The sequence below is a fragment of the Pygocentrus nattereri genome, chromosome 7 (assembly GCF_015220715.1).
Source record: "Pygocentrus nattereri isolate fPygNat1 chromosome 7, fPygNat1.pri, whole genome shotgun sequence".
Taxonomy (NCBI): Eukaryota; Metazoa; Chordata; class Actinopteri; order Characiformes; family Serrasalmidae; genus Pygocentrus; species Pygocentrus nattereri.
In genome coordinates, this window is record NC_051217.1 from 27,473,156 (window position 1) to 27,496,861 (window position 23,706).

The 23,706-nt window shown below is 36.9% G+C and overlaps 1 protein-coding gene across 6 annotated transcripts; it reads right to left on the reverse strand.

Annotated features, from left to right (window-relative positions):
• Positions 1-341: 341 nt before the first annotated feature.
• On the reverse strand, positions 342-23,127 carry glb1l2 (galactosidase beta 1 like 2). 6 transcript variants are annotated; one of them, XM_037539793.1, is made up of 19 exons: positions 23,046-23,127; positions 20,846-21,051; positions 20,687-20,755; positions 20,323-20,418; positions 19,111-19,219; positions 14,948-15,040; positions 13,457-13,538; positions 13,224-13,288; positions 12,500-12,584; positions 11,485-11,649; positions 8,693-8,773; positions 8,491-8,597; positions 8,202-8,348; positions 7,994-8,065; positions 2,831-2,909; positions 2,596-2,683; positions 2,101-2,212; positions 1,864-1,980; positions 342-1,109 (listed from the first exon to the last, which is right to left on the reverse strand). In XM_037539793.1, the coding sequence occupies exons 2-19, from the start codon at positions 21,007-21,009 to the stop codon at positions 999-1,001; spliced, it is 1,842 nt and encodes a 613-aa protein (XP_037395690.1). In that variant the 5' UTR covers positions 21,010-21,051; positions 23,046-23,127; the 3' UTR covers positions 342-998. The 6 variants fall into 6 exon arrangements, with proteins under 6 accessions (XP_037395690.1, XP_037395693.1, XP_037395692.1 ...); XM_037539796.1 differs by having other exon boundaries at positions 11,512-11,649; positions 20,846-21,045; positions 23,046-23,056; XM_037539795.1 differs by lacking the exon at positions 20,846-21,051.
• Positions 23,128-23,706: the final 579 nt, after the last annotated feature.

A 23,706-nucleotide genomic window follows, 5' to 3' on the forward strand; every position in this document is an offset into this window, starting at 1 on the left:
GCCTATGTTCTTCCTGCCAGGTGTATGGATTGCATTATTTGGATAGAATTACTATATATCTTTACAAACTACAATATAAAAAAAAAAATCTGGAAAAAACTTTTTTTCATATTTCCTACAGTCATACTCCTGAGCAGAAATAATTTTGTGTTTTTACTCTTCCTGAGATAATGTGTGCACTCTCCTGTTCATTTGTGCCAACTGCAACACCCTCAATTACATCACTGTGCCATCCAGATGTACCAGCATTGAGATAGGATGGGACTGTTTCAGCTCACTCCCACTTTTCATAAAGACTCAGTCAGAAACTGCCTCTACCAGTGCAGTTTCTAAAGCTTTACCATTCAGAATTCAAACAGAGATCCTTTTAGCTTTTATTTGTAATTTAGCTTATTAAATTGTAAACACTGTTTGATCAGAGGAGGATGGGTCTCCCCTTGTGAGTCTAGGTTCCTCCTAAGTTTTCTTCCGCCAGTCTGAGGGAGTTTTTCCTTGCCACCGTTGCCTCTGGCTTGCTCACTGGGGGATATATGTTATAACTGTATGTTTTCAAACTTCTGTAAAGCTGCTTTGTGACAACATCGTTGTAAAAAGCGCCATACAAATAAACTTGAATTGAATTGAATTACAAACTACAATATCATTGTATGTAATGGAGAAATACATTTCAGGGTGACAAAAAGCTTTCCAAACATTGTGGCCCTGTGACATTCAAGAAACATCAAAACATGAAATCCACATATTTTAGTTGTATAACATTGTGTTAGTTATGCATTTAAGACACATTTTAGAGTCCAGTGGCTAGTCACTAAACATGCTAATAATGCTAATGTAGTTAAATTGTATTGTTTGCATGGGAATAGAATGGTACATGAATTATAGCCCCTCTTCAGGAAAAAGAAAACAATCTGGGGCACAGTCTAGGAGACTTTGCCTGTGCAGATTACAATCTAGAATTGAGAATGTAAGAAGAAATTAAATAAAAGAAAAATTCCTTTTTAGAGGAGAGTACAAAATAGTTGTCTGGACACATCAGTTATCTTGCCATGTTGTGGATTCTCTGCAAAATGGACTTTGCCTTCAGCTCTGTGCTCCTCGAACACAATAAGCTAACAAACAAATGGACATAAAAAGGACATTAGGGATCAGCATATTTTTGATACATATTTCACAAATATATTCTAGAGTGTGGATTAAAATGAAGAACGCTTGCGATAGTATATGTGAATATGGCAGAGCAAAAAAATGGGTAGCTTATACTTTGTTTTGTTAAATATTATTTTACTTTATTTGCTTTTATTAACTCCCTTCTGTTTTTAACTTGCCAGTTGGATTAATCTTATTTGCATTTTGTATGTCTTTTCTTGCGTGATGTGTGGAGGCTGTGGAGAGCGGTCCTTTGTCATATAACGACCCCCAATGGTTAGCCTATCTTGACATCTGGTTATCTATACCTCCAAATCTAGCAACAGGGGAGACTGTAAATTCCTGGGGAGACTGTAAATTCCTAGGCAGACCTCAACACCTCTATTTCAATTACAAAGGTCAAGGCAGTCGGCCATCAAGTAGGGGGGCCTTTTGGGGTCATTGAGACAAAGAGACAAGTAGTGGGTGTGTTTTAGCGGAGTGACTATAAGAGTGATGAATATCTAAGCTAGGCAGACTCGCTTGGTAGGAAGACATGCGCTCATTAAACTTTTTCCTCAAGTCTCCACTCCTGTTTTTCTTCAAGAAACAAACTCTTGCCAGCAGAATTCAACAGTTTTATAAGATAGAATTAGAATTATTATAGAATTATTTTTGTGTAACTCTCTATGTATTGAAAACATATTCTTAAGTAAGAAATAAAGGGATTTTTTTCACCTGGTTATCTCCACTCTTCAACCATGGACCAGGGAGATAGAGGGTATCCTGAGGACCCACAGACCAGTGGCGTCCAAGATTTTGCCCATTCACAATGACCACTCCTTTGCGCCACCCCTAGCAATAAATGAAAAGCAGAACTTTTCAAAGTTTGAAAAGAAAATCTTTTTGATTTCAAATTTGCCATAACACATTGGGGACATTGTTGCACTTTTGAACTTATAACTCACAACTCACCGGCAGCTTGATAAAGGTATCTCTGGGCTGACCTTCCACTACCAGACTACCTCTGAAGAATGCAGGGTAGAGGGGATTTTGATTTGTAGACTTCCATTTCAGTGACTGCAACCTGTTATATACAGTAAAGTTCTTGCTATTCAAAAATCTGTTACTGTATTTAAAATGGGTCTGGCAGACACAAGAGTATTATGAACCCATATCAGTAGCAAAATAGTACATAAAATAGAAATGTTTGAAAATTCCAAAATAAAAATATGAATGAAAATGTATGTCAAATTTTAGATTTTTAAAAGAAATTTCAAGAGGTGACAATAATTGACATGTTTTAGGAAACGTTTAAAAATAGGAATTTATTTGTTCTTTGAATCATTTTACTTTAAAATAATTTGCATTGAAATATCAGATTTGCCTCATTTTATGAATACAAGCAGTATATATGGAGAGCTAGAATAAACCTCTTTCATGCCATACAATATAATCAGCATGACTAACCTGTTTATGAAATTGTGGGTCATGTCCAATGAGTACATGGTGAACTTCTTTAGAGGGATGTGGTTGAGAGTGATGTCGCCAACAAGGCCTGTGTGGGTACATTTGATCCTACCCGTTTAATCACATATTTTTTGGAATTTAAATGCAGAGATATTGTACAACAGTGAAATCCTGAAATTGCCATACCTTCATGGAAAGAGCTGGCATTACATTAAATAGGGTTAGTTCTTAGTACCTTTCCGCTGTTTATCCAGGGCAGGACCATAGTTAACTCTCCCACAGTTCTCCACAAGAAGACTCAGAATTCTCTCCCTCTGTGCACAGTGATGAAATGAATGGCTTATTCAGACAAGAAACAGCTGATTAGACTGAACATGTTAGATTTTTTCCCCAACAGCTCTAAATATACATTTACATTTGCATGACATTACATTTTTACATTTCAGTCAGAGCTCTATGATAAACATTTAACAAATAACTATTGATTGTTCTATTCCAACTCATCTAGGCCATGGTAAGTTGCATAATTTTCTATTTAATAAAACATGCAAAAAAAGTCTATTTAATTCATATGACTATACAAAACTATGCTAGATAATAAGTGAACTGGTTCTATGTAAAATCTCGAATTTGAATCATTCCGTCATTTTTATTTCAAGGCTGTTGCCTTTGGAATCTGTTGAATCTGTTGTTACATCTCAATATAAAGTACAAAGAGCTGCAGGTGTAGCAAGCCATCATTGGCCAAAACAAACCCATTAGAGAGATAGGTAAAATTAAGGGTGGCCAATCAGCTATTTTGTACTTTCTTAAACAGAAAAAATGGTTTGGTGTGCTCAGAAACTACAAAATGCCCAGGGCGCCATGGAAATCAACTGTGGTCAATGACAAAAGAATTCTTACCCTCGTGAAGAAAAACTACTTCACAACAGTCTGCCAGAATTAAAGGATATCTGTTTTATGGTCAACAATTAAGAGAATATTTCACCAGAGCAAACACTAAGGGTTTACTATAAGATGTACACCACTGGTAAACCTCAAATACAGGAAGACCAGATTAGGGTCAAAAGTGGGTAGAGTAGCCTAAATCAATACTAAAGTAAAGTATTAATACTTGATTAAAATAATGACAGTAAAAGTACCTTGTGACCGATCCCAAAGCAATACAGATGTTGTCAACAACAGAACAGAATCAAATTAAACACAATGTAAACAAAATGTAAATTAAATACAGTGGAACTGAGTAAAAAGTGGATTCCTTCACCCACTAATATACTTGAGTAGAAGTAAATGTATTACAATATCACTAGACTCTGACTAAAGTTTGCCTAAAAATATAAAAAAATTCTGTTCTGGAACATCTTTTGGACAGATGAGCTAAAGATCCAAAAGAAACTAGTTCCCTTGTATTTACTGTATTGTATTTGCTGACAAAAGCAGCAGGACAAATTCAGAAGTGTGTAGGACTATCTTTTCAGATTCAACCGATTACTTAAAAACTCATTGGACAGCACTTCACAGTGCAGATGGACCATGACACAAAGCATCCTCCAAAAGCAATCCAAGACTTTTTTAAGACAAAGAAGTAGAATGTTCTGCAATGGCCAAGCCAATCACTTGACCTCAGTCCACTCGAGCATGCATTGCACTTTCTGAAGGCAAAACTAAAGGTAAAAACCCACAAGGCTTAGGGTTAGAAGCAGGAATTGAAAACAGAATAAATACTGTGATGAAGGCATATCCTGAAGTTCTGGCTTTGACTGTACAATTAATGATCTGAGGATTGATCTATCTCAACAATTTGTCCTGTTTACAAAGGGGCCGTAAAATAAAAAAATTGTCAAAATGTCATAAATATGTTGCAAATACAAATAATGAGAGTTAAACCAAACTTATTTTTTCAAAAGGATTACTAGTCATTTAGTCTCATTCTGATATAAATTTATTACTCATTTTGCCAGTTTTTGCTTAAATATTTTTCTGTTTTGTCATACATTTGACTCCTCAATCGGATACGAACTCCAACTCCCAGAACGCGCTGGGAGATCATGTGACTCTGGACTCCAGCTTGCGCTCCTATTAGCGCTCACAATCTCCAGAATTTTAACTGTCTACACCTGTGTCTCGTTTTAGCTCAGAGTACAAAAGCCTGGGCTTGAGAAACATTCAGTGCGAGGTACTGTTTCCTCTGAAACTACTGAGTGGTCTCTCTGTATGATTATTTGTTTTGACTGTGTTTATGACCTTTTTGCTTTGTGTTTTGATTATGTTTTTTGCCTTTCGCTTTTGGTACTTCTGCTGGTTGTTTTTACATGTGTTTTGGCATTTTGCCTGAACTCTGACTATTCTTTGTGTTTTGTCCATTTTGGCTTTGGCTGCTTGGATTATTATTTGAGTGCTTGAATAAGCACTCTATTGTTATCTCTCATGCTTCTTATTCTTCTTCCACACTTTTCTGCGATTAATACAGCCCGAACCGCTTAATGTACAGACTCCATTCAAACTGCGTTCCGAAGGTCTCGGCGCTGTGACTTGTGCTATGTATTTTTGGAGTCGATCGGATTGGTAGTTTTTAACAGTGGTGGACAGTAACTAAGTAAATGTAATTCGTTACTGTACTTAAGTAATTTTTTTATGTATCTGTACTTTTACTTAAGTATTTCCATTTTGGGCAACTTTTTACTTTCACTCCACTACATTTCAAAGTCAAATGTCTTACTTTTTACTCCACTACACTTTGAGAAATCTGTTGTTCCTTTTGGTTTTTGTGTGTATAAAAACATAACATGTCAAAACAAAAGAAGTGCAAAGCAAGAACACCAATCAGGGCACAGTGGTCACTTTGTTCTGAGCTTGTTTTGACCTGTTGGTCATACCATCCCAGTGCAAGCACACGGTTCAGTGTCAGTGCAGCAGGGTAAAAATTTGGGAGTACATATGTCCTCCTAAATGATGGAACTAATCTAACTTTGTGTAAATAGACCACAATATAGAAATACGTACACATATGCAGTTGTGACTGGCATGTTTCTTTTTTTCTGAATTCATACAAACACTTTCATTTTATAGTAAATTAGTTAGTTTATGTTTATGAACAGAGACCTACAGATCAATGTAGTAAAGGAAAATTTATTTGAGAACCTGTGTTTAAAGCAAGTTTTTATTCAACTAATTTACAAAGTAATCTTAAACTGAAACTTTGCTTGTTTGTAAAATTGATTTCAGAGCCACTCTGTTCTACCGGATGGAAACTGTTTGCCTTCAGTGTTTTGTGCTTATGATCATTTTAATAGATATCAGCGTCACTAATTAATGACATTCTATTAAAAGACTGGTTTACCAAGAGAGACAATGGAGTATTTACACCTAAAATGAGTTCATGAAGCGAGTCTTGTTACAAAAATGATAACAGGACATTAGAGCCATAATTAATCTTTTAGTACTTTTACTTTCAACATTTAAGTACATTTGAAGGCAAATGCTTCTGTACTTTTACTCAAGTTGAGTAAGTCTACTTTTACTGGAGTAATATTTTACCTTAGGTATCTCTACTTTAACTCAAGTACATGTTTGTTTTCTTCGTCCACCTCTGGTTTTTAATTAAATGAAGTTTAAAAATTAAAAACCAGAATGAATGGCAGAATGTTCAGAACTTCATATTCTATCTGACATCGATGATGTCACAGCAGGCTACTCAGTCTCATAGACACAGCTGCCATGCAGGGAATCTGCTTTAAAATCCTCTAACTTTCACCTAGAAACTTTATTTCAGTTTTAAATGGTAGAGAAACTTCTCAAAACCTCAAAATATCAAATTTTATCGATTAGCTTTAGAGTTATGAGCATTTGTTTGGCACTAGGCACAGAAAACTGCCCCATTCACTCCCATGTAAATTTCTTAAAATCAGAATTTGCTTATTTCAAGATTTTCTCTGTATTTAACTTGTCATAACTCAGACATTTTCTTATCTCACACCATCTATCCGGTTAAGCGATAGAGTAAACATTTCTCGAGTTATGACTGTTTGTTCAGAGGGTGCAAATAGGACTTAAACACGGCTTCTCCACTAAGAGCTGCATAATAACAGAGTGATAGTTAATTTGAATGACTCCCTCCCAAACATACATCTCTCCCTCTCACACACTCACCACACAGACATATACAAACAGACACATACCTAAGGAGTTGTTGTTCACCTACACAGAAACACACAGAAACACACACACACACACACACTTGCAGCTCTTTTCAAGCATTCTTGCAGTTCCTTCAGGAAATGCACATCTAGTTAAACCATACTCTCTCTCATCCACAAGTGTCTGGGATTCTGTCACTACGTAACATGTTTAGTGATTTTGCTGATATGTTTTTTGCTTCTGGAAACATTCTTTTCCTTCTGACTTTTGCCACTTTTTCACAAGGGACAGGTCTTGGAAAAGGGCATTCACCTGCACTTTCTGTTGGTCCACTGATTTGGAGTGACAGGTCTTCTGAACCCGTAGCCACTCAGTGTGGATGGCCCCTAGCATGGCAGAATATATAAAGTCTTGTTATGAGTGCAGTGTTGTACCTGCATATCTTCTTTTTAAATTATTAAACATAATATGTTAATGGGTCCTGTGTCGACCTATAAAAATGTATAGCTGTTATTATGGTCATCAGCTAACATAAACTTTGTTTATGAATGAATAAAGCTGTACCACCTTTCAAGTTTGCAAACACTAATGTTGTCCTCCAGGGTTTGGATTACTAACTAGCTGAGCTATACTGGTAATGGAACTAAACTGCTTAACTATCTAAAGTTAGTTTACTGTACTATTGTGAAGACAGTAATTTGGAGCAGTACATTCTGTAAACTTGCATGCTGAAATAAGAAGCATGTTTCAGTGATAGAGAGTCTGAAACAGGTAAGAAAACCCTTCATAAACCCCATAATATTTATGGTTAGCCAGGGCTACGTTATTTGCACAGGCCAACAGCAACAAAGATTCAACTATTTCCTGATCCAACACACTTGATCAGCTCATGATTGTAATTTAATTGTCATTATACGTATCTGATTTTTAGATTTTCCTTAGATTTTGTTTGTGGATTTTGTTATTTCATTTGAAACTTTTGGCACACAATTGAATCCATAATAAAAGTCTGAGAACTTCTGGTCTCTTCTAGTAGTTACATATACATTAACTAATTTCTCAGGATCTTGCAGGGTTAACATGTCTCTTATTGTGGATATGACTCAACTAATACAATGCGGTATTACAGGTATTACTGATGTAGGACTCAAATGATAAACTACCATCCAATGTTACACCAATGTTACACTCATTAAAATTAATGTTTCTTCTTTGATTTTGAAAACTTTGTTGTCAAAAACCTATTCACATTTTTATTTACCTCACTTTGGGGCAATACTATTTCCTGTGTCCTGTAATCCAAAACACCAGAGAAGTGTTTGTCAATAAACACCTGTAAATCAAATTACAAAGTTACACAGAATCTTTCTAAAGGAATAATTTCATCTGTTAATTTTTTTCTCTGCGCATGTTCTCAGTTTTAAGAAAACATATTAAGTAACCCTAGGGTTACACAGATGCATACGTACTAGAGCTCGGTCACGAACATGGTTCCTTGAATTAAGGGCCCCACCTCTGTATATGGTGGTCTCATAAAGTGTGTATCCATATGACTGGCCGCTATTATGATTGACAGGCAGGTCCTCCATGTTCACTGGGTCATCTGAACTGAATGGCTGGAAACAAATCACCGGGCAAATATCTATTAATGGCTTTCATTTTTGTCTTTGAAAATAAGTTGTGGCCTGCACCCAAAAAAAGGATCTGTTGAATGCTGTTTAAAAGAAAAACAGCATTCATGGTTTCAAGATTTCTTACCCTGTCTACACACTGAAGACTTTCCCACAAGGAAATATGCTCAGAAAGGACCACAGGCTCATACACCCGTTTGCCTTGGACTGCAGGAAGGTGTGGTAACTCTTCGTCTAAAAAGGAGAGAGGAAAGAGATGTATAAGAGAGATTTAGCTGAACAGCCAAGAAACAGAATAAGAAACTTCAAGGAGCTAAACAACAACTTACTTTGGAAGGATCTCAACAGGTTCTTCAAGAGATGATATTTGTTGGTGTAGTCCCCACTTTCAGATAATGGAGCGTCATAATCTAGAAAAGAGAAAAACGCTGGTGCGGTATTGCTTCTCTTAAAGCATAACTGTTTAACACCTGTGGGCTTCCAGAGGGAGACAGAAATATGCTAAATTCCCCAAGATGTCCAGACGCTACTTCTAATTAGTGAAATCAGATAGGTGCACCTTATTTCTGACACAAGGTATTCAGTTGCACATACACACCTTGTAAAATTCCCAGAGGGGAAAGCTCAGGGCCTTCTAAGCATTCATTACTCAGACCAGACATAGTAAATTGAAATTATGTCAAATCATTTTCTTTCTGACCTTATATCCAGCTTCATGGCGAATATCTGTTCTGATTATCTGCCTTTGAGTTAATAATTTGCATAAATGTATATGATTGGATAAACTGTAACACAGGACTCTTAAAGAAGCTGCACTGGTTCATGTATGTCCCTAAAAATATCCCTAAATGGTTCAGCCTTATAAAATACTTGCTGGATCTGCAGTCTGCTACTTGATGACGCCTACTCTAGGTCTTTTGGAAGTTGTAAATGTGTCAGTGTCTGTGACTATGATAGCCTAACCTGGTTTCAGTCAGTCATTTGAACTCTAAAACAATAGGAGCAACTCTATGACAAGACATGTTTCAAATAATACATGTAGTGTCTTTTACAAAATTAAAACATCCATCTTGATTGCCCAGAAATTTTTACGTGCACCACTATTATCTTAGCAGTAGCATACTATTAGAAAATCCATAGAAGCATTTGCAGAAGTTATTGTAAGGTGTTATTTTGTTTTTGTTTTTTTTTTTTGTTTTTTTTTGACATATGGATCAATTTGAAGGCCTAGCTCTATTAGTCACGATTTGCCACATAATCTCCACAGAGAAGCACTGCCAATGGAATGAGGCAGCTGCAAATGAGTCTAAGATCACCATGTCCAGTGCTAAGTACAGTGCCAAACTTCAAGAAGGGTATATAGACCCCCAACGTTGGGTTGGCATTGCAACGTTGCTCTCCAGAGTGACATCTATGATCCAATACTAATTTTTCAAAACCGGCACCTGACCATACTAATGATCTAGTGACTGATTGCAGTCAAATCCTCACATTAATGTTCCAACATTTAGTAGTAAGCCTTAAAGACACTAGAGGCTTTAGAGGATGCTTCACCTGTGTGCTGTGTTGGTGCTGCACTGTCTAATGTCTGTTTAGTTTATCGTATTTATTATATTTTTATCTTCTTTATATTATATATATATTTATATTATAAATATTAATATATTTATATTTTTATCTTATTTATCTATCAAATTTTTTGTTTGCATGGAATGTCTGCCTGTTCGCACTGTGTACTTTCTGTTCCTTGTTGCACTGTGTTGTTCCTGGAGGAACATAATTTCACTGCACTGTGTACTCGTACATAGATGGAATGATAATAAAAAACCTCTTGACTTGACTCTTGACAAAATATTACCCTTGATATCAGAAGAAGTGTTGGATTAGTAGACGTGTACAAATTTTTGGATGCATGCAGTAGATTTGCTAACTTTTTGGACCATCGCAAACTGTATTTTGGCCTTAAAAAATGGCTGATACAATTTACCAAATATGTGCACTGGCCTTTATGCAACAATAATAAGATCAAAAGGGCAGTTGCTGCTCTTTGACTTAATTGCATTTAAATTTATGTTAAAGTGCAAAATACTGGGAGAAGATTATAATAATGAACCCTCTTTCCCAAATTACCAAGTAGGTGATAAGAAATATTGACTGTGTGCTATTTAACTACAAACAAAAATTTTAGAAAAAAAAAATGTTTAAACTGATATTTTCTAATGTGTTGAGTATATTTTGAAAAAATAATCAAATGTCTTAAGGGTAAGTTTTGACAAGAAACATTTTGTTTTTGAAACTACTGTTCAAAGCTCACACTGAAAGTATTTAGGTTGCGCAGTCCTTATTATTAGCTTTAGCATTACTAAAGCTGCTAAAGTTATTTTGTTCATGTACGTGGTGGCTTCTGTTATGTAAATGCCAGCCATTCATGCTCATGCAAGTTAAGAGGTTAAGCTTACTGCTCACCACAAGGTTAATGTGTAGTTGCCAAACAGCATGCGCACCAACTTTCCAGGTGCATGTGCCAAGTTCAGCTCTTACTCATATTCTTTCTCATATCTTTCTCATAAGCATTTTTCTTAAATAATTACTCATTGTGCCAGCGGCACAGTGGTGCAGTGGGTAGTGCTGTTGCCTCACAGCGAGGAGGGCCTGGGTTTGATTCCCCGGCTGGGTAACCAGGTTTGCATGTTCTCCCCGTGTCTGCGTGGGTTTCCTCCCACAGTCAAAAGACATGCAGTCAGGCCAATTGGATACACTAAATTGTCCCTGGGTGTGAATGTTTGAGTGACTGTCTGTGTCTGCCCTGCAATGGACTGGTGACCTGTTCAGGGTGTATCATGCCTTCCACCCAATGACTGCTGGGATAGGCTCCAGCACCCCCCCACAACCCTGACAGAGAAGTGGCTTGGAAAATGGATGGAATTACTCATTGTATCAAATTAATTTCTAACTATTTTTACTTTATTTATTTTGACTTTCCAAATAATTAATTTATATTGTTACAGCCTAATTATACAATAAGCATGTAAGCCAAACCTGTGGTTATATTACATTAGTCATATATTTATTTTTGAGCTGTGACTGTTCAATTGCATGAAGTCCCTAGCAGATAACCCACCAACTGAGAAATATTCAACCTCTGTACCATAGCTGTTGATCTGTGATTTGTAGGAGCCAAGGTCAACTGCACCGTTCATGAAGCCAAAGCTGGTTCCTCCATGAAACATGTATAGGTTGATGGAGACACCACGATCAAGAAGTTCTTTCAACACTGCAGTCATATCTGAGGCAAAAAGTGGTTGAAAGACAGAGATAACTCTGAAGTGTTTTTTAAAAGTAAATGATTACATGTATTATTGTTCTATTCTTTATATCTCTTGAATAACGTCAGTTTAGTTTGAATGTCCATCTGATGTAGTAAACAATGTGATTCACACATAATTGAGGTCATATCAAAATATGAAAATCTGGCAGGCAAAATCAAACATCCTCATAGGACAAATTTATCCAGTCATCTTTTAGAGAATAATCCAGTTAGCCAAGAAATGCTAGGAGCCCAAGTTTTGCTTTAACTGCAGCTAAGGCTAATGTTGCTTACAAACACTAGAACTCAATAGATACCCACATATTTTGAATACAGCACCTAAATCTTTTCAGCACAGTATGACTTATTGTGAGCTATAAAATGAATAAAACAAAACTGTCATTTCAAACACCACCAGGGTTGATATTCACAAAGCAAAATTCTCAGCATTTTTGATGGTCATTGTCATAAATACTGATTCTAGATCAGATGTTCTCTGAAGTGGCTGCCCACAGTTTGGTTGACTTTTATAGTTCACAGTAAGTCATACTATGTCTTAAACCACATCAAGACTGCACAATCTAAATGCAGCATGAGTGGGTTGAAAAGTATTTAAAAGCATTTTTTTAAGCTACCTGGGTGACTATCAAGTTTGCATGTTTGTTGGCAAGATTAACCTCACTGCTCCACTTCTATACTAAGGAAACAAAATTTGGATGTTAAACATGTCTTAGCCAATGGATTAAATTTGGGGTAAGTGGAAATTTATTTATTTATTTTTGCCAGACTTTTTCTTTAATATGCATACTTTGCAGTATATGTACCTTACCTTGTGCTGAGAATACATGATGAGGCTCTCCCCAGACATCAAACCAGCCACACCAATACTCCATCACCAACAATGGCTTTTGGGGCTGTAACACGAATAGTTCACATCCAGAAACATACAGGTGCATTAACAGGGTGATAACATCCAACTAAAATTGCGTCTTAGATTTTATTATATCATCATTTTTAAAAATGAATTCAGTGAGGTTTAATTCCAAAAATGACATTCTTGTTTACTTATTTAAAAAATGCATACTTTGTAAAACTAAAATATATTATGAAGTCTTCTGAATCACTGTGTAATTATGCTAATGATTGATTTTTTAATGGCAGTGCTTTGGTCTCGGGTGGTGCAAAGGGTAGCATCCTGGGTTCGATTCCCTGGCCAGGCGACTAGGGTTCTTTCTATGTGGAGTTTGCATGTTCTCCCCTTGTCTGCGTGGGTTTCCTCCAGGTACTCTGGTTTCCTCCCACAGTCCAAAGACATGCAGTCATGCCAATTAGACTTGGTAAATTGCTCCTAGGTGTGAGTGTGTGTAAATGTATATGTCTGTTTGTCTGCCTTGTGATGGACTGGTGACCTGTCCTGCCTTCTGCCTAATGACAGCTGGGATAGGCTTCAGCACCACTCGTGACCCAGAAGGAGAAGTGGTTTAGGAGATGTGTGTATGTGTGTATGCTTAGGTCTCAGAAAAGCATGCTAAAGGGTGCACTTTGTTACTTACCTGTAAGTCAGCCAGGTACTGTATGGCACCATATGTCAATTTCTGAAGGTTGATGGTCTGAAGGACTGTAAAAGGAAAAGAGGTCAAAAATGTAAAGTGTTTAAGGAAAAAAAAAATTTCTACATGATGGTCTCAAATGAGCAACTGTGGTACAGCAGAGAATGCAACAAGAAACCACACTGTGATAATAGAAAATGAATGCAACTTAATTTACTTTTGCTGTCACTGTTTACCTCCCTCAACGCCTCCACATTTTAAACCCTCGCGGTTGTCACAAGTCAGCAGAAGTTCTGTGATTCCTCTGGACAGTAGAGCCTAAAAAAGACAATGTCATATCACGCACTTTCTAAGTGTGTGTTAAATGTTTTTTTTTTTTTGGTGATAGATAAATAATTAAAAATGTATTTGAATTATATAGTTAATTTTGTGGCAAAACATTCAAATAAAACATTAAGTATCAAAATATGTTGAAAATTCAAATAATGGGAGTTAAATTAAATTTTTACAAAAGATATAAATTCATTACTCATCTTGCCAACTTTTGCTATAAGTTTTTTCTATTTGCTGATATGTGCTTCAGGAATTGCTCTTTTACTTCTGAAATGTTTTTTTTGCCTTTGGGTTTTGGCACTTTTTAACAGAAGGTGAGTTTTACAAGTAGGTGCTCACCTGCATGTTCTATTGGTCTATATTGGTATATTAGGTGAACTTAGCTTTTGAACGAAGCTATACCACCTTTCGAGCTTGCAGATTCTAATGCTAACTAGCCTAGCAGTGTCTCCCAAAGGACAAACTAAGCCATCTTTGCAGCTGATTAAATCAGTGTGTATTAACCCTGCTTCTGGCGATCTACAGCTCTGTACACTTTCAACTATTCCTAGTCTTGTAACATCTGGTGCAGCTCATCAACTGATTAACAAGCTCTCCATAAGCTCATCAGGTTTGCTGAGTCAGGCTATTGTTGAATCTGATTGCTGTGGCTCACGGGAAATTACTAGAATGAACCCAGTGAAGAGTACAAAATACCACTGATTACTGCCAGCTACGAGCAGCCATAAGATATGAGTTTATAGATGGTAATATTTAATCAGTACAAAAGGGAATACAGTTGAGGGGTCATGGTTGACCTTATACATTATGGGTGTTAAGAAGGCTATTATGTCAGTCTTTTCTTGTAGCTATTCTGTGTCACTGAAACAGGCTTAGTATTTCAGCACACCAATTTACAGAATGCACTGCTCCAAATCATTGTTTTCACATTAATACAGTAAACTAACTTTAGATATGTAAGCACTTTAGTTCCATTACTAAAATGGCTCGACTAGTTAGGCTTGGAGGACACTGTTAAGCAAGTTAGCACCAGCATCTACAAACTCAAAAGTGGTACAGCTTTGTTCATTCATAAACAACGAAGACCTATCACTCCAAATCAGTTGACCCATAGAAAGTGCGGGGGAACGCCTTCTTCTAAGACCTGCCAGAAGAAAAATAAAAATGTCAGAAGCAATAATACATCAGCAATATCAGCAAACAGAAAAAACAACAAATGAATAGTAAATTTGTATCAGAATAAGAGAAAATGAGTGGTAATATTTTTGAAGTTTAAGTTAACACTCATTATTTGTAACATTGTTTGGACACTCAATATTTAAACAACTTAAATGTCACTCAATGTTCACTTAAACAGAAGCAGTTGCACCCAACTTCTGTATTCTGTTCTGTACCTCCTTCACAAACATCAGGTATTGTTCATCTTTTGCATAGGAGCCATACTCATTCTCTACTTGTACTGCAATGATAGGGCCTCCTCTTTTAAACTGCAGAAAAGGGTGACATTGTCAGCAACAGAATACACACACACACACACACACACACACTCACACACACACACATATATATATATATATATATATATATATATATATATATATACATACAAACCCCATTTCCAAAAAAATTGGGATGCTGTGTAGAATGTAAATAATAAGTAGAATGCAATGATATGAAAATCGTGTAAACCATATTTTAAAGCAAATGCTACAAAGACATGTTAAATGTTGAAAATGAGAAATTTTATTCTTTTTTGACAAATGCCCATTTTGAATTTGTTGCAAAAACACATTCCAAAAAAGTTGTGATGGGGACATGTTTACCACTGTGTTTCATCACCTCTTCTTTTAACAACACTCTGTAAGTGTTTGGGAACTGAGGAGACCGACTGCTATAACTAAGAAAGTGAAATGTTTTCCCATTGTTGTTTGATATAGTATTTCAGCTGCTCAAAAGTTCGGGGTATTCTTTGTTGTATTTTTCATTTCATAATGTGTCAAATGTTTTCAGTGGGTGGCAGGCCTGGACTGCAGGCAGGTGATGGTAGTCCAGGTAGTGCCTGGACTCTTTTAATATGGAGCAATGCTGTCATAATAGCTGCAGAATGTAGTTTGGCACTGTCTAGCTGAAATGCCAGGCCTTTCCTGAAACAGACATCACCTGGATGGCAGCATATGTTACCAAAACATGTATATATTGTTCAGCATTAATGGTACCTTCACAGATGTGCACATCATGCATGCCATGTGCACTAATGCACCCCTATATCATCATGAATACTGGCTTTTGAACTGTGCACAGATAACAAGCTGAGTGGTCTTTAGCCCAAAGGGCACAGTGTTCATGATTCCCAAAAAGAATTTCAAATTTTTATTTGTTGGAGCACAGGACACTTTTCCACTTCCATTCAGTCCTGTCCACCTTTAAATGAGCTGAGGCCCAGAGAAGGTAGTGCCTATTCTGAATCCCATTTATATATAGCTTCTTCTTTGCATTTTAAAGGTTTAACTTGCATTTGTGGATGCAGTGATTAACTGTTCTCATAAACGCTGGTGTTCAGAAGTGTTCCTAAGCCCATGCAGTGATTTTGACTACAGAATCATGTCTGTAGTAATGTGCTGCCTGAGGGCCCAAAGATCATGCCAAGTAAATGCTGTTTTTTGGCCTTGTCCCTTGCATACCGAGATTTCTTCAGACTTTCTGAATCTTAATAATAATAATAATAATAAATTTTCATTTAAAAGAAACACCTTTCAAGAGACCCAAGGACACTGTACAATAGATAATAAAAGAAGAAAAAAGGTAGATAAAAAGTAAGATCATATACATACATAAATAGACACATACATAACCATAAACACAAACACATAATATCAACCATATGCTAGTTTAAAAAGATGAGTTTTGAGTCAGGATTTAAAAACATCAACAGATGAACAAGCTCACAGTTCATCAGGAAGACCATTACACAGCTTTGGACCCACGACACAAAATGTTCTATTTCCAATGGTGCTTAGCTTAAAATGTGGGACCTCAAGCAAGTGGAGGCTAGAAGTAGACTTCTTAGGTAAGATGAGGCAAGGTCATGCAAGGATTTAAACACCAACACAAGTAATTTGTACTGTATACGGTACTTCACTGGAAGCCAGTGGAGACGACTAAGGACTGGAGTAATATGCTCCCAAGATGGTGTATGGGTCAGCACCCTAGCAGCAGAGTTCTGCACATATTGCAGCCTGCTCAAAGCCCAAGCAGGAAGGCCAGACAGCAGAGCATTGCAGTAGTCAAGCCTGGAAGTTATAAATGCATGGACTATGGTCTCAGCAGCAGTGAAAGAGAGAAAAGGGTGAATCCTAGAAATATTTTTAAGATGGTAGAAGGCTGTCCTACATGTCATGTTAATGTGTGATTCAAATGATAATGTAGAATCAAAAATTACTCCAAGATTTCTCACTTGAGGTAGAGACAACAAAACCAGGGATACAGACAGTAGTGTCACTAAGCCTCCTGACTGTTGCAGGAGAAGCAATTTTGATGGCTTCGGATTTTTTATTATTCAGGCTCAGGAAGTTCTCCACCAGCCAAGCCCTCACGTCAGCAATTCAGCAAGGCACTAGGTGGCAAGCTGTGAGAAGGCTTTGTACAAATGTATATCTGGACATCATCAGCAAAACAGTGAAACTGCAGCCTATGATGTCTAATGATGTTACTAAGAGGAAGGATGTACAAAATAAGAAGAGAACCCTGGGGGACACCATGTGACAAGGAGCATGTGTCAGATCGAAAACTTCCCATTGAAACAAACTGCTGCCTACCAGAAAGATATGATTGGAACCAAGCTAATGCAGTACCAGTTATGCCAAATATATTTTTGAGACGAGTTAGTAAAAGGCTATGACACACTATATCAAATGCTACAATAAGGTCCAATAGGACAAGCAGACACAGCAGTCCTTGGTCAACTGACATCAGCAAATCATTGAGAACCCTAACAAGAGCAGTTTCTGTGCTGTGATTCCTCCTAATTCCTGATTGAAAGACCTCAAACAGATCACATGATACAATATGTTCTGTTACCTGAGCAGCTACTGTACGCTCCAACAGTTTAGCAAGGCATGGGAGATTAGAGATAAGCCTATAATTTGCGAGATTCTCAGGATCTAAGCTAGGCTTCTTGAGAACTGAAGTAATAGCTGCCAGTTTCAGAGAAGCTGGGACCATTCCTGAGCTAAGTGAAGCATTAATAACCCTGGTAATAAGAGGACAGATAAATGGAGAACAGGCTTTCACCTGCTGTGTTGGCAAGGGGTCTAATTGACATGTAGTTGCACTTGAGGAATTAATAATCTGTGAAACATACTGTTGGTTTACAGTATTGAAAGTAGAAACATAGCTGCTGCTGAACTGAGAAAATAGTTGTGGAATGTTTGGGGTAGCTGCCGTAGGCTGAAACTGAGAGTAAATTGTATGTATTTTATGATTGAAAAAGTTCATGAACCGAGAGCAGAGTTCAGCCGAGGGAACCATAGGGAAACGTTTCACAGGGCTCAATAATTTATTGACCGTTGAAAAGAGAGGTCTAGGGTTACCGTGGGCACCATGAATAACATTAGAATAATGTAGTGTTTTAGCTTCCTGTAGTTTTTCCTTATAAAACAAAACATGATCACTGTAAGCAAGGGCATGCACAGTCAGGCCAGTTCAGTTTGCAAGACATTCAAGCTGACGACCAACAGCTTTCAGCTTGCGCAGCTCAGCAGTATACCAGGGAGCAGGCTGAGAAAATGTAACCAAGCGTGTTCTTAGAGGTGCCAGGTGATTTAAAATATGTGACAGTGTTTCGTCATAATGGGTCACTAGCAAATCAGGATCTAAACAATCAAGTACCGGACTCTGACTGAGCATCTTCATAACAGCAGGAGGACTGATATTTTTAAGGCTCCGGAATGTAAACTGGCGTGATTGACGCTGCCCTCGCTGTTGGCATGATAGTGAAAAATCAAAGAACACAGCTTTATGGTCAGATACACACAGATCAATGCCTTTCACATTAAAAGGGGTTTTACCCAGAGAGCAAACAATGTCCAAGGTGTGACCCTTGTTATGAGTAGGAAAATCAAGATGCTGAGATATACCAAAGCTCTGTAAAACATTAAGAATCTTTTAGTGTTATTATGTACCATAGATGATGAAATGCAGAAGTTCTTTGCTAATTTACGTTGAGAAACTTTATTCTTAAATTGTTGCACTATTTGCCTGCACAGTCTTTCACAGAGTGGTGAACCCCTCTTCATCTTTACTTCAGAAAGACTAGCCTCTCTGGGATGCTTTTTTAATACCCAAAAATGTTACCGACCTGTAACCAATTACTCACCAGGTGTTTCAGGTGTTTTTACACAAATTTACCAGCTTTGTCTTGCCCCCATCCCAACTTTTTTGTTCGCATCAAATTCCAAATTTTCAAAAAACATTACAATTTCTGAGTTTCAACATTTGGTATGTTGTCTCTGTACTGTTTATAATGAAATAAAAATGGACAATAAAATCAATATTTTACCTGAAGATGTGCAACTCTTGGTATGAGTTTGTCAAAGTAGGAATTAACTGCTGTTGTGAATCCTAAGTAAGTTGTTCGCAGTTTCATATTTTTATCCCTCAGCAGCCAACTGTTGTAACAGAAGGAAAGTGTGTTTGGTTCAAATGAGACTAAACTGAATGTACAAAGCCTTAATGCATCTGACATTGTTAGTTGCCATACACTGCAAACATACATACAATGTATGCTATACTGTTGGCCACAATTGCATTCAAATGTTTCAATGTATTTTGTTATCCTATGTGCAAGCAGAAGTGCAGTGTAGTGTTACAATATTGGTGTTTTGTTAATTTTGCTGAATGGAAGGTATGTAAATCCTACTTGCTTCATTTCTATGTGGACTGAAATGATTGCATCTGCACTGATTTGGTTGGATGGTACAATAGTGGCATAGACCACATTAAATACACAACAAAGGCAGCTTTTCCAGGATTCCACATTACCACAAAGGTATGGTATAAGACTGTAAATTTATCCATCCAGAGTGACTTATGTACCCTCTTGAGGGCACCACCCCAGTGTCTCCATTTGTACCCTAAAAGGCAATGTTTTTTCCCTTAGAGTGCAGTTATGCAAATTTACCCTTTCGAAAACATATGCATATGATAAATCATTTTAGGAAATCATTTTCCAGTTTAACTTTCAGGACAATTTCTATCTGAAAACGATGCACAACTGCTCACATCTTTAACATAAAAACATTAAACAATACAACCTCTAACTGTCCCTGACAGTCACACCCTGACACACATACACACAAACCATTCTTCAACCAATAATCCTTTGACCACAAGGTCTAGTAATATACTAGAAGTGAGGGTTAAACATTGCAATTATTACAAAGTTGCCGTGTGTTAACATAGCCTTATTCTACTGGATGTTTCAGCATTCGTGTATTTGTTCCCACATGACCCTGCAGCATTCCAAACTTCAACAGGTAAAAATGGACAATCAGACTGCGCTTTAGCAGCTAACAGTATGCTAAATTATGCAATCTCAGTGGCTTAATTTTTCTTTTTTTGATCATTTTTTTTAGCGCTTCTGTTATTTTCCAGGTATTTTCCAAAATTGTTGTACATGTATGGTCACATATTATTGACAAAAATGTTTCTGGCCTAACCAAAAAAAAACCAAAACAAAATACTTTAACATAATAGCTTGATGCATCCCAACCTGGGAAGGCCACCTAAGTCCAATTCAGCACATATGTATGGTCCTGGACGAAGAATCACCCACAGGCCTAGTTCTGCAGCAAGATGAATGTATGCCCTGCAGAAATTAATAGTGTAGAGAATAAGAAAAATACTACTCATATGTACAGAGAATAATGATTTATGTAAGATTTATCCATATTTTAAAGGACTCTCCCTGCGGCTATTTTAATGTATGTATAGAAGTAATATGTGCTTTGCATTGTGTCTTTGATACACAACACTCTAAAATGGCTTCATATGAACTTATGATCACTTATCAGTAAACACTGTTTCATCACACATTCTATTTGACATTTTCACATATGTTAAGAGATGATCCTTACTCCAGATCCAGCTGCTCACTGAAGCAATACACTCCCTTCTCTGGTTCATGTAGATTCCATGGCACATACCTGGCAGACAAATTTGATCAAATTTGTTGTACTAATGCTTTGATGACAGTTTAATGTAGAATTATGAGCCTAGCTGAAGTAGGTTCTTACGTAGTGAGGGTGTTTAGGCCACAAGCCTTCAGTTTCAACAGCCTATCTCTCCAGTATGGCCTGGGCACCCGAAAGTAATGGATAGAGCCTCCCAGGATCCGAAATGGTGCCCCATTCAGGGTAAAATAGATAGAATCTGTTCTCAAACCTTCCCTGTGGGACATTCTATTCTCCACTAGCCGCGATTTCCTGAAATCAGACTGACACTAACCTCACAGTGACATTATGTGCAAAATAATTGCAGTGTGTTTAAAACAACTGAAAAAAGGCTCAATCCTCATAATAGCATTTATTTCCATATATACAAAGGCACTGGGAGCACTGCACATTCAATTCCAAATGAAAACATGAACAAAATATCAATTTTTAAACTGAAAATTAAGAAAAAAGAAAACAGACTTAAAAAAATAGCAGTGTCTGCATTTTCATTTACAAATGCAAACATTTACAGTATAAACTGAAAGTTGTTTACAGATTTAGCTTTTCTGTTAATCACTGAAGTAATATTTAGTTGTATAACCTTTCTTTCTGATAACTGCTTTACATCTGTGTGGCATGGAGTCAACTAACATCTGACAACAGATATTCCAGCCTAAGCTGACTGGACTACATTCCACAGTTCTTCTGCATTCTTGGGTTTTGCATCAAAAACAACATTTTTGATGTCATTCCAAAAGTCAGAATGAGGTCTGGGGATTAGGCTAACCGCTTCATAACATCAATCTTGTTGGTCTGGAACCAGAATTTTGCCCACTTGCTGGTGTGCTTGGGGTCATTGTCCTGCTGAAACACCCATTTCAAGGGCATTTCTTCTTCAGGATAAGGCAACACAACCTCTTCCAGTGTTCTAATATATTCAAACTGGTCCATGGTATCTGGTAATGTGATAAATGGGCCTGACTCCAAAGTATGAGAAATGTCCCAAACCGTTATGCTTGCACCTCCATGTTTTACAGTCTTCACAATGTACTGTGGCTTAAATTCAGTGTTTATCGGTCATCTCACAGTCTGTGGCCTTTAGACCCAATAAGAAGAATTTTGCTCTCATCTGTCCATAAAATGTTGCGATACTTCTTTTTAGGCCAGTCAGTGTATTCTTTGGCAAACTGTAACCTTTTCAACATGTCTTTTTTTCAGCAATGGTACTTTATTAAGAGTACCACACGTTGCCTGCATTCTTTTAGGAAATCTGGCTTAACTCTACTAGAGTGCTGAATGTCAATAGCCACCAACATTTGCTCTGTGGATACACACCTCAAACATCTCTCAACCCACTCAAACCGGAGAGACATCTTCATTAAGGTAACATAGACTTGTTGAAGAACTTTAAGACAGACAACCATTTTTTAGTGGCTGTGGGGGAGTCAAAGCAAATTCAGATGAATCCCCCACAGCCACTAAAATGTATTTGTATTTGCTTCAACAAGAATCTGACTCCCTTTCATATTATGTTACTAAAATGCTTTAATAATTTAAATGATATTGTGATTTCCTTTGTTTTTATTTAAAAATATATTTTTTCAGTTAAAAAATGTAAGATTACAGTTATTTCTAAATAGAAACAAAAGAAATTACAAACAAAACCAGAGCATTATTTATTCTGGTACGATTTGCTTGCAGGCAAAGTAATATCAAACTATTCAACAGTAATCAACACAACACCTTTTGTCTAAAACAGCAGACCTCTGCACGTAGCTGTACAGAGAAGACTGAAGACCAGTATATGGTTTAAGTAGCTTGCAAGAAGTTTTGGGGATGTATTTACAGAAAAAAATTGGATGACTATTGACTTCTGTTGTTTGTTAGCTACATCAACCTCATTTCAAGTGTTAAATTAAAGAAGCCAAATTTGGACAGCAAACATGTCTTGGTTAATCAATTACTTCTTATGCAAGTGGGCCAATTGTGTAAAATAGATTTTTCACACTGGCAGGTAAAGCTTCATGCCTGAAGTAAATAGCAGTAAATAGTAAATAGAGCAAAATTAAATTTAAGCAGAATGAACAAAGCACAGCACAAAAGTACCTTGAAACAAATTATATAGAACCCAGAAGATCACACTAAGATGAAAACCTTCACATCTAGCTGTTCTGTCAAACCAGAGTGACCACGTAATTCTAGCTCAAATGCACAAAACTTACAAAGCTTAAAATACATAAAAAGAGACAAGGTCAAGTGAACCAAACCGATATTATCTTACCTGCAAAATAATCAATAAGTTGAAGCTTGGAGATGTTCAAAAATAAGCACTCAATTCAGCTCTGAAGCTATGGCTGCAGTACCAGCTGAACCTAAGTGAAATCAATGAGGCAAGGTCCAGAAGGCACTGATACAAAGAATACAAGGGGGCTATTGTGGAAAGCAAACAGAAATATATTGTTGTAGTTCAAATGCAGAGGCTATTTCAAAGTGAGTTTGTGGTGAGGTCCAGTTAAGTTTTTTTTTGTGATTAACTAAGTAATTTAAACGTTGCTTAATGCAATTTTTTTGCCCAAGCCTGCATAAGCTATCATACAGAATAACGATACCCCTCCTACGGAGCCCTTTAAATGTCGACACTGAATGTTTCTTCTGGTATTTCTGCAAAGGCCCCTAACACTGCAGCTAGAAACACAAACAGAAACTATGATAAGCAACTGTATTGTGGCTTTATCTTTCATAATAAACAGAAAGTGCAGTTAAATGAAGGTTGTGGTTTATTGTCTTCTTTCATTTCACCATGAAACTGCATCTGCACCATTTGCTGATTCTGTTGTCCTTCTGTGCAATGCACCTAGATCGCACCCAAATCAAAATCAAAAATAATGAGCACATCTATGTCCATTGTTGCATAAATCTAAGCTTATAAAAACCTGCCAGTT